Source organism: Onychomys torridus, chromosome 16, assembly GCF_903995425.1.
Source record: "Onychomys torridus chromosome 16, mOncTor1.1, whole genome shotgun sequence".
NCBI classification, from domain to species: domain Eukaryota; kingdom Metazoa; phylum Chordata; class Mammalia; order Rodentia; family Cricetidae; genus Onychomys; species Onychomys torridus.
This window is the reverse complement of record NC_050458.1, coordinates 40037448-40054312: the sequence shown is the minus strand read 5'-3', so window position 1 is coordinate 40054312 and position 16865 is coordinate 40037448. Positions and strand designations below refer to the sequence as shown.

Here is a 16865-nt window from a genome sequence, read left to right as displayed (position 1 = left end):
GTGACATGTGTCTTTCACCCTCTGTCACCTGGTGCTGACTGTGACATGTGTCTGTCACCCTCTGTCCCTGGTGCTGACTGTGATGTGTCACCCTCTGTCACCTGATGATGACTGTGACATGTGTCTTTCACCCTCTGTCACCTGGTGCTGACTGTGACATGTCTGTCACCCTCTGTCCCCTGGTGCTGACCGTTGACATGTGTCTGTCACCCTCTGTCACCCTCTGTCCCCTGGTGCTGACTGTAACATGTGTCTGTCACCCTCTGTCCCCTGGTGCTGACTGTGACACTGTGTCTGTCACCCTCTGTCCCCTGATGCTGACGGTTGGGCACTTGCATTTGTCCACCCTCTGATCCCCTTGCCACTGGCATTTTCTTAGCTCTGGTAAAGCTGCTGTGGCATTCTTATACAAGTTTCTCTTAGACTTGAGAGTTTTATTTCTCTGAGCCACTGGGGCATGGTAGGCCTATACCTAGCCGGCGCACCTTCATTGCAGGGGCCTTGACACTTTTTGCTCATAGTGGAGTGATTTTTTGATGCTTCCACAGTGTACTTTAAGGTTTTATTAAATTGAGATAGAATTTACCTAGCGCCAAAATCATCGGTTTAGCCACACTGATGAAGTATCAGTGCTTTTAGCACATCTACCCACATCCTGGTTTAATTTCTGTCACTATGATAAAATAGGCCCCAAACCCCATGGCTTTGTGGTGAAAGGGTTTATTTAACTCACAATGTCAGGTACAGTCTGTTACTGCAGGAAAGTCGTGGTGGTAGGCACTTGAATTGGTCAGTTACATTATAGTCAGAACCAGAGAAGGAATGAATGTATGCATGCTTATTGCTCAGCTAGCTTTCTCTACTCTTACTCCAAGGCACTATGGATGTGGATGTGAGTTTTCAGTAGGTGGGCTGGGGTCCAAGGAGCATACAGGAAGCTTCAAGGACCTAGAGTGTGCTTGTTCTGAGCTTTTATTAGAAGAAACTGGATGTGCAGACACTGTACAATCATTGAACTATGTTTACAAGGAATAGAAGGTTTCTCTTAATAGATCACCAGCTGGGGGGGGGTCTGTGTTGATGTTCATGGTTGGCCCCACCCCTCATGGGATAGCTTCCCCCTACCCCACCTCACCCCCACCCCTGCACTTGGGAGAGACAGCCCCATCCCTCACCACAGGTAGGTGAGCTGGTTCTGCCCTTGCCTAAGGCGGGGAGGTCCCAGCAGCCCCAACCAGCTCAGCTACCACCCAGACCCACAACCTGGACCTTGGGTTGGTCAACCCTAACATCTGCCCCATCTATGACCTGCTGGAGAACATGAAGGGACTGGTCCTGTGGAATGATAACCACAGGATCTTCATGACTCAACAGCAGGATATTTGAGAGGAGTTTCCATGGGGGTCCAGTGATGATGATGTGCTAGAGGCCAGAGGCCTTGAGCCAGACCAACAACTCATTGCAATGAACATTTGCAGGTGGGGCTGATTGGACAGAACCGTGTACTGCATAATACACCGCAGCTCCCAATGCTGCTCAGATGAATGAAGAGGTGTTGGAGAGGTGGGAAAGACAGAGGAGCAAGGTGAGGCTTTTTGTTGTTGTTTATTTTGTTTTTAATTAATTTTGGGGGACTTTCTTTTTGGGGAGACACTGAAGGGGTGAGAGGAAGAAATGGAGGGACTGGTAGGTGAGTGGGATTGGGGTGCATGATATGAAATTAGCAAAGAATCAATAAAGAATTATGTTATTAAAGAAAAATCCCTGGGGGTTTGGGGGCAGAGCTCTGCAGCAGGTCCAGGGACAAGCTGGGAAGGCTTGGACCTGGGGAAGGGGCCTAGGGAACAGAATCCAGAGAGGGATGCAGTTCTGCTGGCAGGAGGGTCACTCACCAGTTCTGGCTGGTGGGTCTGCTCCTGAGTACAGGGAGAGGAAGAAGGTGTTACCTGATTTTCAGACCCATTCCTCCTGCCTGATTGCCTCATCCAACCTCTGTGGAAGAGAGGGTGCCTGATCTTGCCACGGTTGGCTGATATCCATGGGGTGGATGCCTGCTTGTATCTGAAGAGGAGGAGAAATGGATGGGGTGCAGGTCTCACAAGAGTAGAGGGAGGGGAATTTTTAGTTAGGATGTAAAAACAGTAAAATGAATACATTAATTAAAAACAAAAATACCATGACCAAAAGCAAGTTGGGGAGGAAAGGATTTATTTGGCTTACACTTCCACATCCATCCTTGAAGCCCATCACTGAAGGAAGTCAGGACAAGAACTCAAGCAGGGCAGGAACCTGGAGGCAGGAGCTGATGCAGAGACCATGGAGGGGTGCTGCTTACTGGCTTGCTCATCATGACTTGCTCAGCCTGCTTTCTTATAGCACCCAGGTCCACCAGCCCAAAGATGGCACCACCCACAAAGGACTGGGCCCTCTCCCATTAATCACTAATTAAGAAAATGCCCTACAGCCTAATCTTAGGGAAGCATTTTCTTCTTAGGGAAGATTCCCTCCTTTCAGATAATGCCAGCTTGTGTGGAGTTGACATAAGATTAGCCAGTAGACCAGACCTCCTCACCCTACCCTGATGCCCTGGGTGGTCTTAGTTCCTCTGAGTGAGTGAGGGGTTCACATGCCTGTCAGAGCCTATGACCTCTATTGGAAAGTACCTCCTGCCTCTCTTAGTACTTAGGACTCTGTTGCCCCCTGGCCAGCGGAAGACAGGTGCCACTTCCTGTGGGCTGCAAACAGGGACCAGCCCATCTGTTGTGGCTCCTGCTTTGGACTTCGTTGCCTGATGAGATCACTCTTGCTACTTTTCTCATAAGGGACATCTGTTGTTTCAGAAATAGTAGCAGCATGTCTCAGGGGATGCTCTGGGTCATTCCAGAGGGCCATTACATAGCTGGGGGAGGTCCCCTCATGGTTGCCCTTCACACCCCGTCTCTCTTCCCTCCACAGTCTCTGTTGTCCTAGTCAAGTTTGGCCTGTACCCAACTGCCCTCCTTGGGCCCTTTCTGTCTCCCACCTTTCATTTCTGCCCACTACTGCTAGGGATGGGTACATGCGTAGGTACTTGCATAGGCACCAGAGGGGCTTGGAAGAGGTGTGTACTGCTGGTTCTGGTAGTTCCACCCCAGAGGCCATCACAGAGGATGTGGAGGGTGTGAGACAGGGCTGTGACCTCTCCTGGTATGTGCTAGAGGGTCTCTACTGCCCTCTGGCCACTGTAATTGCTAGAATGTTCTATGGGCCACTTCTAATCTTCTCAGAAAGGTGTGGTGCTTTCTACTCAGTTCCCAAACCATTGAATAAAAAGACCCTGGAGTAGGGAGTCAGAAGCCTGAAGGAGGTGGAGCTAGAAGTGACCTCTGAGGATGTGTTCACAGCCCAGCAGGCAGGGCTTCCTGCCTCCATTTATACAGATCATCTTCCATTCCTTGGCCCAGGATTGGTACATGAAAAGGCAGCAAAGGGATCGGGGTAATCCTGCACGACAGGCTGGTACACAACATCTCTTTTAGAGGCTTATCTTTGTACTCAGCATGCCGCCGCCCAAGGGCTCCAGCATCAGGACCACAGAGCCTGAGTGTATCCTCTCCCAGCCTGAGGTTGAGTACACCTAGACACAGAGACACACCTGTCAGCTCAGGTGCAGGAGTAAGCCACTCCTCTCGGGTGCTGCTGGAAGGATCTGCGGTTGATTTAGCTGCGGCTGTGGGAAGATGCAGACTTACTTTTAGAGGCACGCTGGAGGCCAGAGGTTCACAGATATAGGTAGGGCCTCTCACTCCACAAAGGAAAACTGAGGCCCAGAGGGAGGACTTTTCCTGGAGCTACAGAGTGAAAATGGAGCGGATAATAGAGCTTCTCCATGGCAGGGATGGTGTCTGTGTATTTTCTTGGGCTTGTGCACAAACCCAGGGCTGCTGTGAATGCCCCCACCACCACCTCATGCCCTCTGATATCAGCCCTCTGTCTTAGCCTGTGGAGACAACTTGTTTCAGAAGGGTGTCAGCCTAGGGTGTCAGGTCTTGTTTGGTGTGGTGGGAGGGTACATTTGTCATTCCTCCTCAGGTGCTTTTGGTGCCAGGACTTCCCTACAGGAGTCAGAGGGCCTCTCCAGATGAGGCTACAATATCCTAGTGGGCCTCACCCATGCTGAGGTGGCAGAAGGCATACCTGACCCTGCCTGTCTTTTTAGTCCTGAGATGGTGTTAGTGACAGGCAGAGCTCTGTCAGCCTGTCCTTCCTGCCACTGGCACCAGTATGCATGAGTGTGTGTGTGTGTGTGTGTGTGTGTGTGTGTGTGTGTGTGTGTGTGTAAGTCTGCCTCATTGATGAACATGCCACCATTTAGCATCCATTTAGTAAGCAGATATTGCGTGTGCCCTGAAGTCTGAATACTAAGTGTTTAATTCCTTTCAGAAACTCCCTCTGGTCCTTTCCCACCCAGTTTCTAGTCTGTTGTGAACTATATGCATGCTCAGTCATGGGTTTGTTGTTGTATTCAGTGTTACGTTTCACCCATGGTGGCCATGCTGAGTCCTTCCCTTCTTATTGCTAAGTAGTATTCTGCAGTGCAGCTTTATCACTTTCTCCTTATCCAGCACCTTCTTAGGGACACAGGGCTGATTCCAGTTAGTGCTAAAGTTGTGCTGTCTCCACAGGTTTTTGTGTGTTCCCACTTCTGAGTTGCCTGGAGCACAATTGTAGAGCAAAATAACAAGGTGTGTGTTAACTCTGGGTGAATCCATTCAGCTTTCCAAGGCAGCTGAGTCATTTACAGCTCTGTGTCCTCTCCAGCGCCTGCAGCAGATGTGGGGAGCTCCACAGCTTCAGTGTGGAGTTTTGGTGGCTCCTGGGTAGTATGTCCTCCTTTGGGTACATGACAGTCACTTGTGTGCTCTTGTCTTGTGAGTGTGGGGTTATTAAAACTCTTACATTCTCAATACAGGTCCTCTGCCAGGTGCTATGGGGAGACTTGTCTTTCCTAAGAGTATCCTATTTCTAACCTGCTTGAGGTTCCTAGAGTGTTCTGTCCACGGCTGTGGTGTGAACATGATTTCCCCCTACCACTCACTCAGGTACCGTTAGGAAGGTAGGCGCTCAGTCCAGCCTTGGTGCATGGTGAGGCCTTTGCAGGGTGGTTACATACAGGTCACTAGGGTGGAGGCCTATGATAGAATGCTGGTGAGTTTACGAAAAGAGACTGCAGAAGTACACATGTGCTTCAGAACCCAGAAGGCCCTCAAGAGGGCCTGTGCCATGCTGTTGAGATTTCTTTTCTTTATTAGGTAGCCTGCCTCAGGTACTTCATTACAGTAATGCACTAATGTATTAATGGCTCATATATTTGCGGTCTTACAGTTTTCATATTTTCAGCTCTCACATTTGGGCCTGACACACTTGGAATTTATTTTTGTGTATGCAGTGAGGTAAGGCCGAGCTCATTAAAAAAAATGCATGTATCCTGTTATTCTGTTGAAAAAAAAACCCATTTTTTGCTATTGACTGTGTAGGTACCCATCTGGAAAGCTGCTGGAGCCTGATGCCGTGGTGCATCCCAGGCCTGTGAGACCTGGCTTCAGGTGTGAGCCTTCAGCTGCTGGGCCAATCCGAAGCTCTTCTGGACACCCAGATCCTTTGTGCTTCAGTTGAGTTGGGCAATCAGCTTGTTAATTTCTATTTTATAACTATTACAGTTTTGATTGTGATTGCTTTGAAGATTAACATCTCAGCAATATTGCCTTTCACTCCATAAATCCACTTTTTCTTCTGTTTGTTTTTTTCTCTAGGCAATGCCTTGTAGTTATCAGTGACGTGCCTTGTTAATGTTGTAACATATGTTCAATTCATCTGAATGTTTTCATGCTTCCTATACTGGCACAAATGGTATTGTTTAAATTTCATTTTCCAGTTTTGGCCACAGTTCAGAAACATGGCTGGTGTTTGTACACTGCTGCCCTGTGGCACTGAAGATTTCTTCATTTAGCCTTGGAGGTTTCCTTTGTCTTCCTCGGGGCTCTCTGCAGGTGGCAGACCCGAGACACAGCCCTGAGGTGGACTTCTGGGGGGACTCCTTTCATTTTTTCAGATACTAGGGCTCCAAGTGGTGACTTCCGGTCCGTGCTGTCCCAGCTGCACTGTGAGTCTCTCTGCTGTGTGTTCTTATAACCCTGCTTTCTGCTTCTGAGAGTAGATGGGGTATCAGACGGGCTGGTCTGGGCCACAGATGCCCATAGTCTCCGGGTTGGGCCTGCCAATACTATGCGTGCCCTTGAAGGGGAGGAATCTGTAAATGCTTTCTCTGGTTGCTGGTTTACTGGTGGTATGCACTCCTCTCTCCTTGCTGTTTCTTGGGTTCATTGGCTGTGTAGCCACAGTCTGCCAAGGCCATGGCAGAGTGACCTAATGCCTGAGGGATGCCAGGCTGGGTATGGGGGCTGGCTTGCTTTCCTATTATGAGATGACCACAGTCTGTTGGGGATGGAGGAGAGACACATCCTAGGAGGGACACAGAAGTAGACTGCTTTCAATCTAGTGCTGAGGGTTCCAGAGAGATGAGAGCCACACCAGCAGCCCCCCTGCCATTGTTCGGGATGAAATCTGAGAGGAAGCTCAGAGGTCCATATGGGAGGAAGCTAGTGTGGCTCCTGTAGCTGGCACTAGGGCTTTGCCCACTGTCCTGGATCTGAAGCATGGAGCATACACCCTCCCTGGCTGTCCAGGGGCTGTAGAGTGGTGTCCTTGGTGGTGCTGGGACATAGTTAGGAATGAAACATAGAACTGCTAATATAGGCTGAGGCTGGGGAGACCTCTAAGCAGCATGCTTTGCCTACTGGTGGCATTCAGATGGTGTCAGTCTCGAGAGGTCATGAGGAGGTTCTCATAGGGAGTGGCTGGTGACACACGGTCCTGGGGAACTCTGTGCTCTGACATTTTGAAGTTGGCCTGGTAAGCAGATGGCCTTGGGCCGTAGCAGAGATATGGGCCAGTGACATGTGACAGGAGAGCCCTGCTATACACCAGCTCCACCCAGCCCCCTTAGTAACCTATCCCATGCTTACAGGCACTTACTTTCCTGTGCTTGTCTCCCCTGTCCTCACAGGGACTCATGTGATGGTTCTGCAGTTATCCATGGCATCTATCGGGCAGGCTACTCTGTGGTACCAGGGAGGGTGTAGGTGGCCTTTGAGGGCCCAGGGCTGCATAGTATACACCTGACCACTGCATTGAGGAGTCCATGTACAGCTAAGTACTGACTTGATGCCTGTAAGGTGGGTCTTCAGGGAAACATCTCAATTGAGGGGTTCTGTGGTTCCTGCCAGCCAAGTGACCTCCTTTTCTGTTAGCTTGTATGTGTGTTGGGGTTGGGCCATGGTTGTCCTGGGTGGCACTGTGGGTAAAGTGTCTAGGGTCATCCTTAAGCAGCAGACTGATGGTGTTTGGCAGTGGGTGGGTGTGTCACATGACATTGTAGGTAGATCTGTTTTGCTGGAAGGACCTGGGCTCTGCTCCTGGAAGAGGCCCCCCTACTCTGCCCAGGTTTAGGTTATCACAAGGCAGGGGGGTGGGTGCAGGTGGGCCCTTCCGTGTGACAGGCACTGGCCTCAGTGGGGCCAGAATGTCTAGTCATTTGTCTAGGAAGGGTTAGGGGCCATGGTGGATTGGTGGCTTCCACCTCCCAGAGCCACCATGTATGTCTCCCCCTCTGCTCTGCCTTACCCTTATTTATACACCTCCTCACCCTTTCTCGTCTCTTTATGCATTCTCTGCCTGCACCTCTAGGTCCCTGTAAGCACCCTGTAAGTAGCCTCTGTCTACCCTATTGTCCTTCAGTGATGTCCTTGCTTCTGTGCCTTGCCTTGCTGTTCCTGACTGTCCTTAGCTCCTCATTCCTTTCATCTACACACCTCCCCACACTCTGTCTGCCCATTTCTGTCCTGTTCGCTGTTCTCACCCTCTCTATTCTTCTCTCCCACTCTGGCCTATCCCTGGGATTTCTGCCCACCCCTCTGTACCTAGCTTCTCTACTCCAGGCATGACACCAACAAAACCTTTACTGCCAGCACCAGTGCCATGAAGCAGGTGTCAGAGCTGCGAGCCTTCTACCCAGTATGTTTTCTCTATGGATTTGAGGCTTGGCAAAGGTGGGGGCTGGAGGGAAGAAGGGAGGGTTCCCTGGTGCCTGTGGTGGGGCGTAGGCATGGCAGAGGCAAGACACTAGACTGATGTGCAGAAGGATACTCAGGACAGCTTGGGCTCCGTCTGGACTCCATCTGTGGTCAGCACACTGACTGCGAGAGCCTGCTCTTCTGGGGCCCATGGTGCAATGGGCCTGAGGACCTAGTCTTCCTGAAGATGGACATCCTGAGCACCCCATCCTCAGCTTCACAGTCCTTGCCTCTGCTGCTTATGTCTTCCTATCTGCCCTGCCTCCTGCCTCCTGCCTCCTAGCCTTCTGCCTGCAGCCATCCCTACCTCGTCTCCACACATGCCCTCTCAGTCACACTGGCATTGCTCTGAACACACGATGTTCCTCGCAGACCACTGCCACACACTGTCCCAGCCACTGCTACCCCTCCCAGGACCATCCCTCCTGTCCTGACCACTCTTTCCATCTGTTAGCCACACCCTTCCCGAGCCTCCATAGACTGGAGAGTACCTGCAACACACAAGTAACAAGCCTGCAGGCTGTGGAGCAATAGACTGCTGCCTGCCAGCTCCTACTGCCCCGTGAAGCTCACCATGGCTAGCCTCCCTGGCTGGTTGGTCCCATTGTCCTCTGCTACTACATATCTGTGGCAGACTGTCTGCCTTGGAAAGGCTGGGATACCAAACATCTGCCCTTGACAGGAGATGTCTGCCACTCTGTACTGTCGAGCTATGAGTGCTGTGGCCCACACTTGCAGGGACTGTCAGCCACAGCGGGAGGTGAAATGAGGAGACCTGCCTAGGTGGGAGTGGCTAAGTCAGCACGAGTGTGGAATAATGATGGAGCTTGCACATGTGGGTATACGCCTGTGACAATGGGATGTTTTTCTTTTTCAAAACAGACTGTCTCTATGTTGCCCTGCCTGGCCTCAGTTCCTGGGCTCAAAGGACCCTGGGACCATAGGCACATGCTGCCATACCAGCTCAGAATGATATCACTTACTATATGCCATGTCCATGCTCACTGTCTTCCTGAATGCTGACCTGGCACGAGTGACCTCATTTGGGGGCATGTCATCAGTTCTAATGTCCCTGTAGTGCCACTCGGTGCCAGTGTCACAACCATGCTGTCCCGGACCCCCAGCTTTGTTCTCTTCTTCATACCTGTTACAAAGCTCCATGAGATGGCAAGGGAGGAGACAAGACCCCATGCTCTGTCCTCAATCTCAGGAGACTGTCTCCCGGGCATGACCCAGATAGTAGGGGTCATGGAGACAGAACATGGACTGGTGGCTGCAGGGACTGATGTGGGCAGGGACTAGCTGCATTGGGGCATGAGGGCACTGGGCAATGCTAATGTTCTAAGCCTGGGTTGTGGCAACCATAGTGCATCTGTGCAGTACTGAGCCACAATTGGTGAAGGCATCCATCCTGGTTCCCAGTGTTGAGTTACACTAACAGAAGGTGCTGTAGAGGTGGCAACCATTGGTCCAGTGGATAGAATGTTCTAGAAGTCAGATTGTATCCAGCGAGTTGTTACTCTTTTCCTTGAACATGCCTCACTAGCTGTCTTGCCCTGGGTTTGTTTGACATAGCATTACCCCCAGCACAGAAGAATAGGTCTTCTTTGGGAACATTGTACAGGTACCGTGATCTCATTGGCACATCTTTAGGGTGTGTTCTCTGAAGTGCTTCCCAGACATTGCCTCCCAGTACCTCCCAGAAGTCTAGAAGAGCAGGGATCATCAGGGATGAGCATCAGGGAAACTGAGATCCAGGAAGATGATGTGAATTAGTGGAGGCCATCCAGCAGATCCCTTCAGAGGCAGCCTGTTCTCAGGGGCAGATAGCCTAAGTGGGTCTTGGTTGCTGCCTGGTGCCAGGTCCTCTTTCTCTCCTTTTATATCTTTCCCATGTTTCCCCTTTGGTATTTTTTTCCAACAGAGGATTACAGAAGAGTTCAGAGCACTGCTTTCCGGGGTGCAGCGGGGTGGCAAGCAGGTAAGTACCAAGTGTTGACTGTATCTGGAGCCTTGGGGACAACCTGCTGTTGTTTATGCTGTGGGGAAGAGCATGGAAGGCTGAGGTAGGAGCTCCATGGGGCTTAGCCTTGACTGACAGCCTTCAAAGCTCTGCTGGACCATGCTGCATAGTGAAGCATCCAAGAGATGGCCATTGGTGGTTCTGTGTGCCGTGCAGGACTAATTGGTGTTCAGATGGTCTTAACCTGCTTCCCAAAGGCTGGCTGGATACCTTAGAAAGAGAAGCAATTTAGTTAGCTCCATTTTGGAGGCTGAAGGCCCAGAGTGGAACGGCCTCTGATAAGTGTCTCTTGCCAAACAGCATCATGATAGAGGCCACAGAAGGCAAGACTGCTTCACACCCAGAGCAGTCCACAGGAAGACGCAGTTGGTTTGCACTCAGAGGCAGTCAGTGTAACATGAAGAAAGCTGTAAGGTCCTTACCACAGAGAGAGAGGAGAAAACTCAGGATAAAGTTGAGCTCCAAAAAGGGAATGGCCTTGCCCTACAGAGGTGTCTTTGGAAGCTTGCAGTAGATGCTACACATCCAGAGAAACATTCTCCTGAGACTGAGGACAGAGCATGGGGTCTTGTCTCCTCCCTTGCCATCTCATGGAGCTTTGCAACAGGTATGGAGAGGAGACCAAAGCTGGGGGTCCGGGGCAGCATGGTTGTGACACTGGCACCAAGTGGCACTGCAGGGACATTAGAACTGATGACATGTCCCCAAATGAGGTCACTTGTGCCAGGTCAGCATTTAGGAAGACAGTGAGCATGGACATGGCATGTAGGAAGTGGTAGATATCATTCTGAGCTGGTATGGTAGCGTGTGCCTATGGTCCCAGGGTGATTTGAGCCCAGGAACTGAGGCCAGGCAGGGCAACCTCGAGACACCCTGTCTTGAAAAAGAAAAAAAAAGTGACTGCATTAGCATAGCATCAAATATAGGAAGAGATCCGGGGTGGCTGCTTCTGGCCTGTATGTGGAAATCTATCTATCATTGCCGAGAAAGTAGAGAAGATCTAAGGAAGGAGGGTGCCATGTTTAGAGGGAAGTCGGTAGATTCCACCCAATTAAGATAGACACCCAGGCTAGGTTGATGCTGTGCCAGCTGCTCCTGCTGCTGCTGCTGCTGCTGCTGCTGCTGCTGCTTCTGCTGGTGTGTGTGTGTGTGTGTGTGTGTGTGTGTGTGTGTGTGTGTGTGTGAACAGAAGAGACACAGAGACACGAAGTAGTGAAGATGAGTTTGTAGAACGGAAGAGCTCGTTCATACCGCAGACACCAGCCAAACTGGTGGTGTGGCATCTGTGAGGTGCACAGGTTGATGTGGGACAGTCCAGTTGCAGCCCAGGTATGTGCTGGCTGGTAAGTGGTCTATGGAGGTGGCCTGAGAAGATGGTCTGAGAAGGTGGCCTCCCTGCAAGAACTTGAGGCTTATTCAGGGCTTGATGCCAGCTTAGTTGAAACCGAACTAGAGGCAGAGATCCTTTATGTATAGAAACATTCCCTCTGAAACCCTAGCTGCCACGGGAGAGGCGAAACAGAGGCACTTCTAGAAGCAGGAGGTACTCCCCAACTCTGCAGCGGCAGGGCACTGACCTCAGAGATGCAGACTGCTGACTGCCGAAATGATCACACCAGTAAGAGAGTAAGAGCTGCCCAGAGCTAGAGAGTTTTTGCACAGTGTGTTTTTGAAAATGACTCTACCACTATTCATGAATATCTCTTGCAAATCAATGTGGAGATGTTCCCAAAGAGGATTTCCCAATGAATAATGAGCAGTGAGTATGTACTCAACTGAAGTGGCTACTAGGAAAACTAAAAGTAGCTGGCAGTGGCAGCAAATACCTGTAATCCTCAGGAGGCAAAGGCAGGGTGACTGGCATGAGTTCAAGATCAGTGTAGGCTACATAGTTTTAGGCTAGCCTGGGCTACAGAATGCTGCTTTGTCTCAAACTTTTTAAAAAGGAGAGGATTGTCATAGTGTTGGTCACTTCACACTACCTCATACCCCAAATAATTACTTGAACAAGAACCTGAATTAAAAAATAGAACTTTCTGCCAGCGTTGTGGAGAGGGGCAGTGAAGACAGGGTATAAATTTGTACCCTGATCTGGAGTGCTGGGAGGTCAACTGAGGCCGAGCGTTGCTTACTGTGGCCCTGCAGTTCTGCCCTGAGGAAAACTATGTGTGCATTCACCGAAAGTCACGGTATGATCATGGTAACTTCACATGTGGCTGGGTGCTGCTGGCTTATAGTGAGACAGAGACATCATCCATGCTGGGTTCAGATAATAGGAAGGTTTATAGCAGTTCTGAGGATGAGCCATGGCTGCTGGGGCTCCCATGCAGTCTCAGATGGTGAGTGTGCCCTGGTTGTTCTGGACAGTCTGGCCCCAGGCAGAGCTGATGGTTTGGTATTGGGGGCAAGCCTCAGGGATCATGCTGTCTGCTTTTGTACCACCATTGACTGGCATAGCAGAATGGTTGTTTTTTTCTTTCTCTTTTTAAAAAAAACTCTTATTTATTTTATTTTATTTATGTTGACCACAGGAGCCATACATCTTTATTTGCACAGGCTAGCTAGAGGTCACTTGTCATGCTATCATATTTGGGGCATAGGGCAGAGTTACCTCTTGTCTCTCGGTCTGTGCCATTTGGAGAAGTTCAAACCAGATGTTGGGTGCCTTTCCCAAGTGAGGAAGTGGCAACACCTGATCCCTGCTCTTGGCTGGGATTGGAGTGCATGAGAAAATGGCCCATTTCCCAGAGCCTGAGCCCCAGACACTGCCCTGGTCTGAAACTCCCAGCTCCTTCTTCCTCTGCAGGAGGAAGGCAGGGTCAGCCAGTATCATTGTCCCCAAAGATACCAGTCCCAACTTTGTATCTTCTCATGGGAAAACAAGCTTTTTCTCCTGTGGTCCCACGGCAGGATTCCTTTATTCCTAAGTCTGCGTGTGTTCTAACCATGGCTAGGGGTGAGAAAGCTGTCTTTGTCCATCCCCCTCTTGCTGGAAAGCCATCACAGGCCCCACTCTGCACCCTGGCACCTGGCGAGCAAATCCTTAGTCTGGGCATCAGAGCTAAAGATCCAAATTGAGCCTTTGTAGGCAGCATAAAGGAGGCCTTTGTCTTCCTTGCTGGAGGATGGGCAATCAGCTAAACTGTTTCTTCACGCCTGTCCTTTGTCATGTGTGCTGGGGAAGGTGGACCTGTGTGGAGGTGAAGGACGACCCTACAGGGTCCTCCCTGGCATGGTTGCTCTGTCCCCGCTTGCAAACTCAGCCCCATATCCCCTCTCTGTGCCCTCTGGGGAGTCAATCAAAGGCATGGTAGTCTGGCCCCCCTCTGCCTTCTGCCTGCAGGGAGCTAGCTGTCTCTTGAGACTCAACCTCCAGGTGATGCCCCACCGAGTGTCCCCTGGCATTCTTTTCCCAGCAGGTCTTACTCCATTGTTAACTGGTCCATAGCATCCGGGATTGAGATTGGACCCGATTTCTTCCAGCTCTCTCCTCTGGGCTGGGCCCCCTGTTAGAACAGCTGCAGGTTGTGCATTGGCTCTGGGGAGAAGTGCCACAAGTGCCGGCAAGCTGTGTCACTGAGTCCCATGGCTTGCAGGGGACCAGTCTTCCTAGTGTCCTCTCTCGGAAGTGATGGTGCTAGTTCTCAGTCCTATGTTCTTGCTGTGCACAGGCTCTTGACTATGCATTGTGTTTTCAAGGGGCCTGGGTGGTAGCGGCTCTGTATAGAAGATGCTAGAACTCTTTCTCTGAGCACACAATAGGAAGCCTCTTCTGAGGCAGGCAGGGCCCCTGATAAAGGTCTCCCTCCATGCTGTCCACAGGAAGTGAAGTTGCTTGTTGAGCTCAGATCACAGGCTGGGGCGGTACAGTGCAGCATCGTTCCCAGTTGACAGAGGACTCCACTGAGACCCAGAGAGTCGGGGCTCCCTGCTTGCATCTCACAGCAGGTGCTGTGCTGGAGCAGGACCCTTGCCAGAGTTCTTTCCATGAGCCTAGAAGCTCAGGAGAGTGTAGAGCAGGAGGTGGGGGTGGGGCAGAGTGAGGTCTGGCACAGGGCCAGAGCCTCCCCCACCCTCAGGCCCTGCTCACTTCCTCCCACCCACAGGGAAGGGAGGCGATAATTACTGCCTTGGATGAGAGCACTTGTCAACAGATTTTTAGATCTTTTATTTTACATTCATCTATCCACATATTTGTTTATTTAAAGGCCTCTGCTGGCTTCCTTGTGTTCCCATGATGCGTGGGAAGGACGTTGACTTGGGAAGGAGACCTGGATGATGAGGGTGGCTTCATTTGTACTCTGAGTGGCACTGGCTATGCTTACTTTGTGGGTCCTGAGAAAAAGCACCTGGCCTCTTGCCTTCTCTCTCAAAAGAAGCTATTCTAGCTCCTTCATACCCAACTCTCTTAGGTAGAGCCACGAGGACCCCAGTGCATGTCCCCGGATGTAGTTACAGGAGCACACATCTGTCCTAGCTTTATGTGCCTACCCGGGATAGATTCTACCCCAAATAAGCTGGGCCCAGCTGGAGACCATCTATTCAAGGTCGTACCCATTCTTCGCTGTGCCTCTGTTCCTTAGACCCTGGTCCAGAATGACACTGGAGACAAGGACCAGCCACATCTCAAGCCAGGTCCCAGAGAAACTAGCCATGCTCCAGCCATCCTGCTGCCTGAGGGCTTTGGTGCCAAGGGAGAGGTCCAAGCTAGCTGGGCCTTAGCTTTACAGGGGGAGGCTTCCGGGGCTGGAGAGAGGACCTTGACCATGCCTTCCATAGAGATAAGGGGGGCAGATGGCGCTGGGGTGGGGCTGCAGCTTGGTGCTGGAGTGGAGTCCCTCATTCTGAAACTCCTCCCATCCTGACCAGTGCTTGGGGACCAGATGGATGCCCAGTGACTACTGTCTCTCCGGAGCCACTGCCACAGAAGGCTCTGGAAATGTGCCCAGATTGTCCCATCAGAGAGCAAATGGGGTTAATTGGAGAAATATCATTTATTGTATTAAAACATTTGGTGAATTAAAGAAGTCAAGGAAGAATTAAATTGAAAATCCCCCAAGTCCCCCATCCCCAGTCCACTCAGTGGGGACAGGCTCCCTGGGGCGGTGTTTGTGCCTTGACTTCGCGGTGTCAGGTGGCTAATTGTTTCTTAGAGTCTGGCATCACAATTTCTGCCTATAGCTGGGCCTGTGATGGGGTTGCAGCCTTTTGTCAGAAGGTGGCTTTGGTCCCTTTCACAAGCATGTCCTGGGGGACTCACCAAGAGGCCTGTGATCCTAAACAGCTGGGCACAAAGAGTGTGTGCTCCTGGGTGTCAAGGGTATACCCCTAGGCTTGCTGTGGTCCAGCACATGGCAGCTTTGTTTACAAGCATGGCCATGGAGTACAAGTCTGCTGCACTCTCCTCATGCATGGGAAGGGGCTATGTACACAGCATAGGACAGGTGACCAGGGACCATCAACCCTACCCCCTGCCTACTTTACACATCAACCTCTGGACTGAAGCATGCTCTCTTAGGCTTTCCCAGGCTTTCCAGGCCCCAGGACAGAGGTGGTCTGACTGGGACTGGGAAGAAGACCTCCAAGGATGTGGGGTGGTAATAGCCTGAGGCCTCATTTACAGACCTGGCAGATAGCCAAAAGAACCTTTAATGGAAATAACAGCGTGTGGCAGGGCCAGGAGCGGGTGCTGCTTCTAGACACGACCAAGGAGGACCTGGAGGCCATCCATCTGTGCAAGGAGGCCATCATGCAGATGGTGGTGAGACCCTGCATGTGACAATTCTCAGATCTCCACCGTGGGGCTGCCAAGAACTTCAGGACTCAAGGAGTCAGCCTATTGTAAGCTCTCATCTCTTCCTGGTGACTGGAGTTGTATCTGGCCTTGCGGCACTGATTGACTCTCCAGGCATGGTGGAGAGTATTGGGATTCCTCAGCATTTGTGGTAGGACAAGGTGCTCTGATCAACCTGGGCCACTGATGGAGTGATGTCTCAGCATTCAACTCTCTGCCCAAGTATCGCTTGGCTCTAAAGAGGAGACTGAGTGCCTGACATGGTTCCCAGTGGGTGGTCTTCAGGTGGTCTGCAAACTGCTCAGACCTGACCCTGCAATTTGACGGTGCTGCCAGCAGGTGGCAGGCGAGCTGTCTGTGTTGTGGGTGTGGGGCTGGATGCTGCATGTTCTAATTTCATAAGGTTTGCTTATCTATGTGTGGTACCTGCTGGCAGTCTGTCTCTGCAGAACCTGCAGATAATCTGGTGCAGCTACTGAGTGTGAGATCTGAGAGGCACATGGTGCCTGCATGGGTAGCCTGGGAAGAGCCAACTACAAATAACATTTGCATGCTAATAGGACCCTGGATTTGGTGTAGCTGTTACCCCTGAGCCTGCTTGGGGAGTGCAGCTCTTGCTTCAGGCCCTGACCATGTAGGACCCCAGAAAGCTTTCCTAGTCCCTGGGGAGGGGACCTGACAGGGCCCTGTTATCTCCTGCCTGCATAGAGGAAGTGTGAGTCTGATTCAGGTCCCAGGCCCAGTTACACATTGCCATCTGAACAGCTTTCTTGGATCCTCAATTTATCTGTATAGTGGTACCCTGGCACAAACCTGCCTGTTGAGAGAAAGTGAATATGAAGACTTCTCTCAGCCAAAAGGTGAAAAACCCCACAAC

At 51.1% G+C, this 16865-nt stretch overlaps 1 protein-coding gene across 1 annotated transcript in view; it reads left to right on the top strand.

The window, feature by feature from the left end:
• The window catches only part of Tsnare1 (t-SNARE domain containing 1), a 70589-nt gene extending 54616 nt beyond the window's left edge, over positions 1–15973 (top strand). The window contains 8 exon segments of the mRNA XM_036207575.1: positions 7106–7163; positions 7686–7802; positions 8023–8212; positions 9382–9458; positions 10096–10152; positions 14778–14894; positions 15799–15837; positions 15839–15973. Coding sequence (XP_036063468.1) covers positions 7106–7163; positions 7686–7802; positions 8023–8212; positions 9382–9458; positions 10096–10152; positions 14778–14894; positions 15799–15837; positions 15839–15973 — 790 coding nt within the window.
• The last annotated feature ends 892 nt before the right edge of the window (positions 15974–16865 follow it).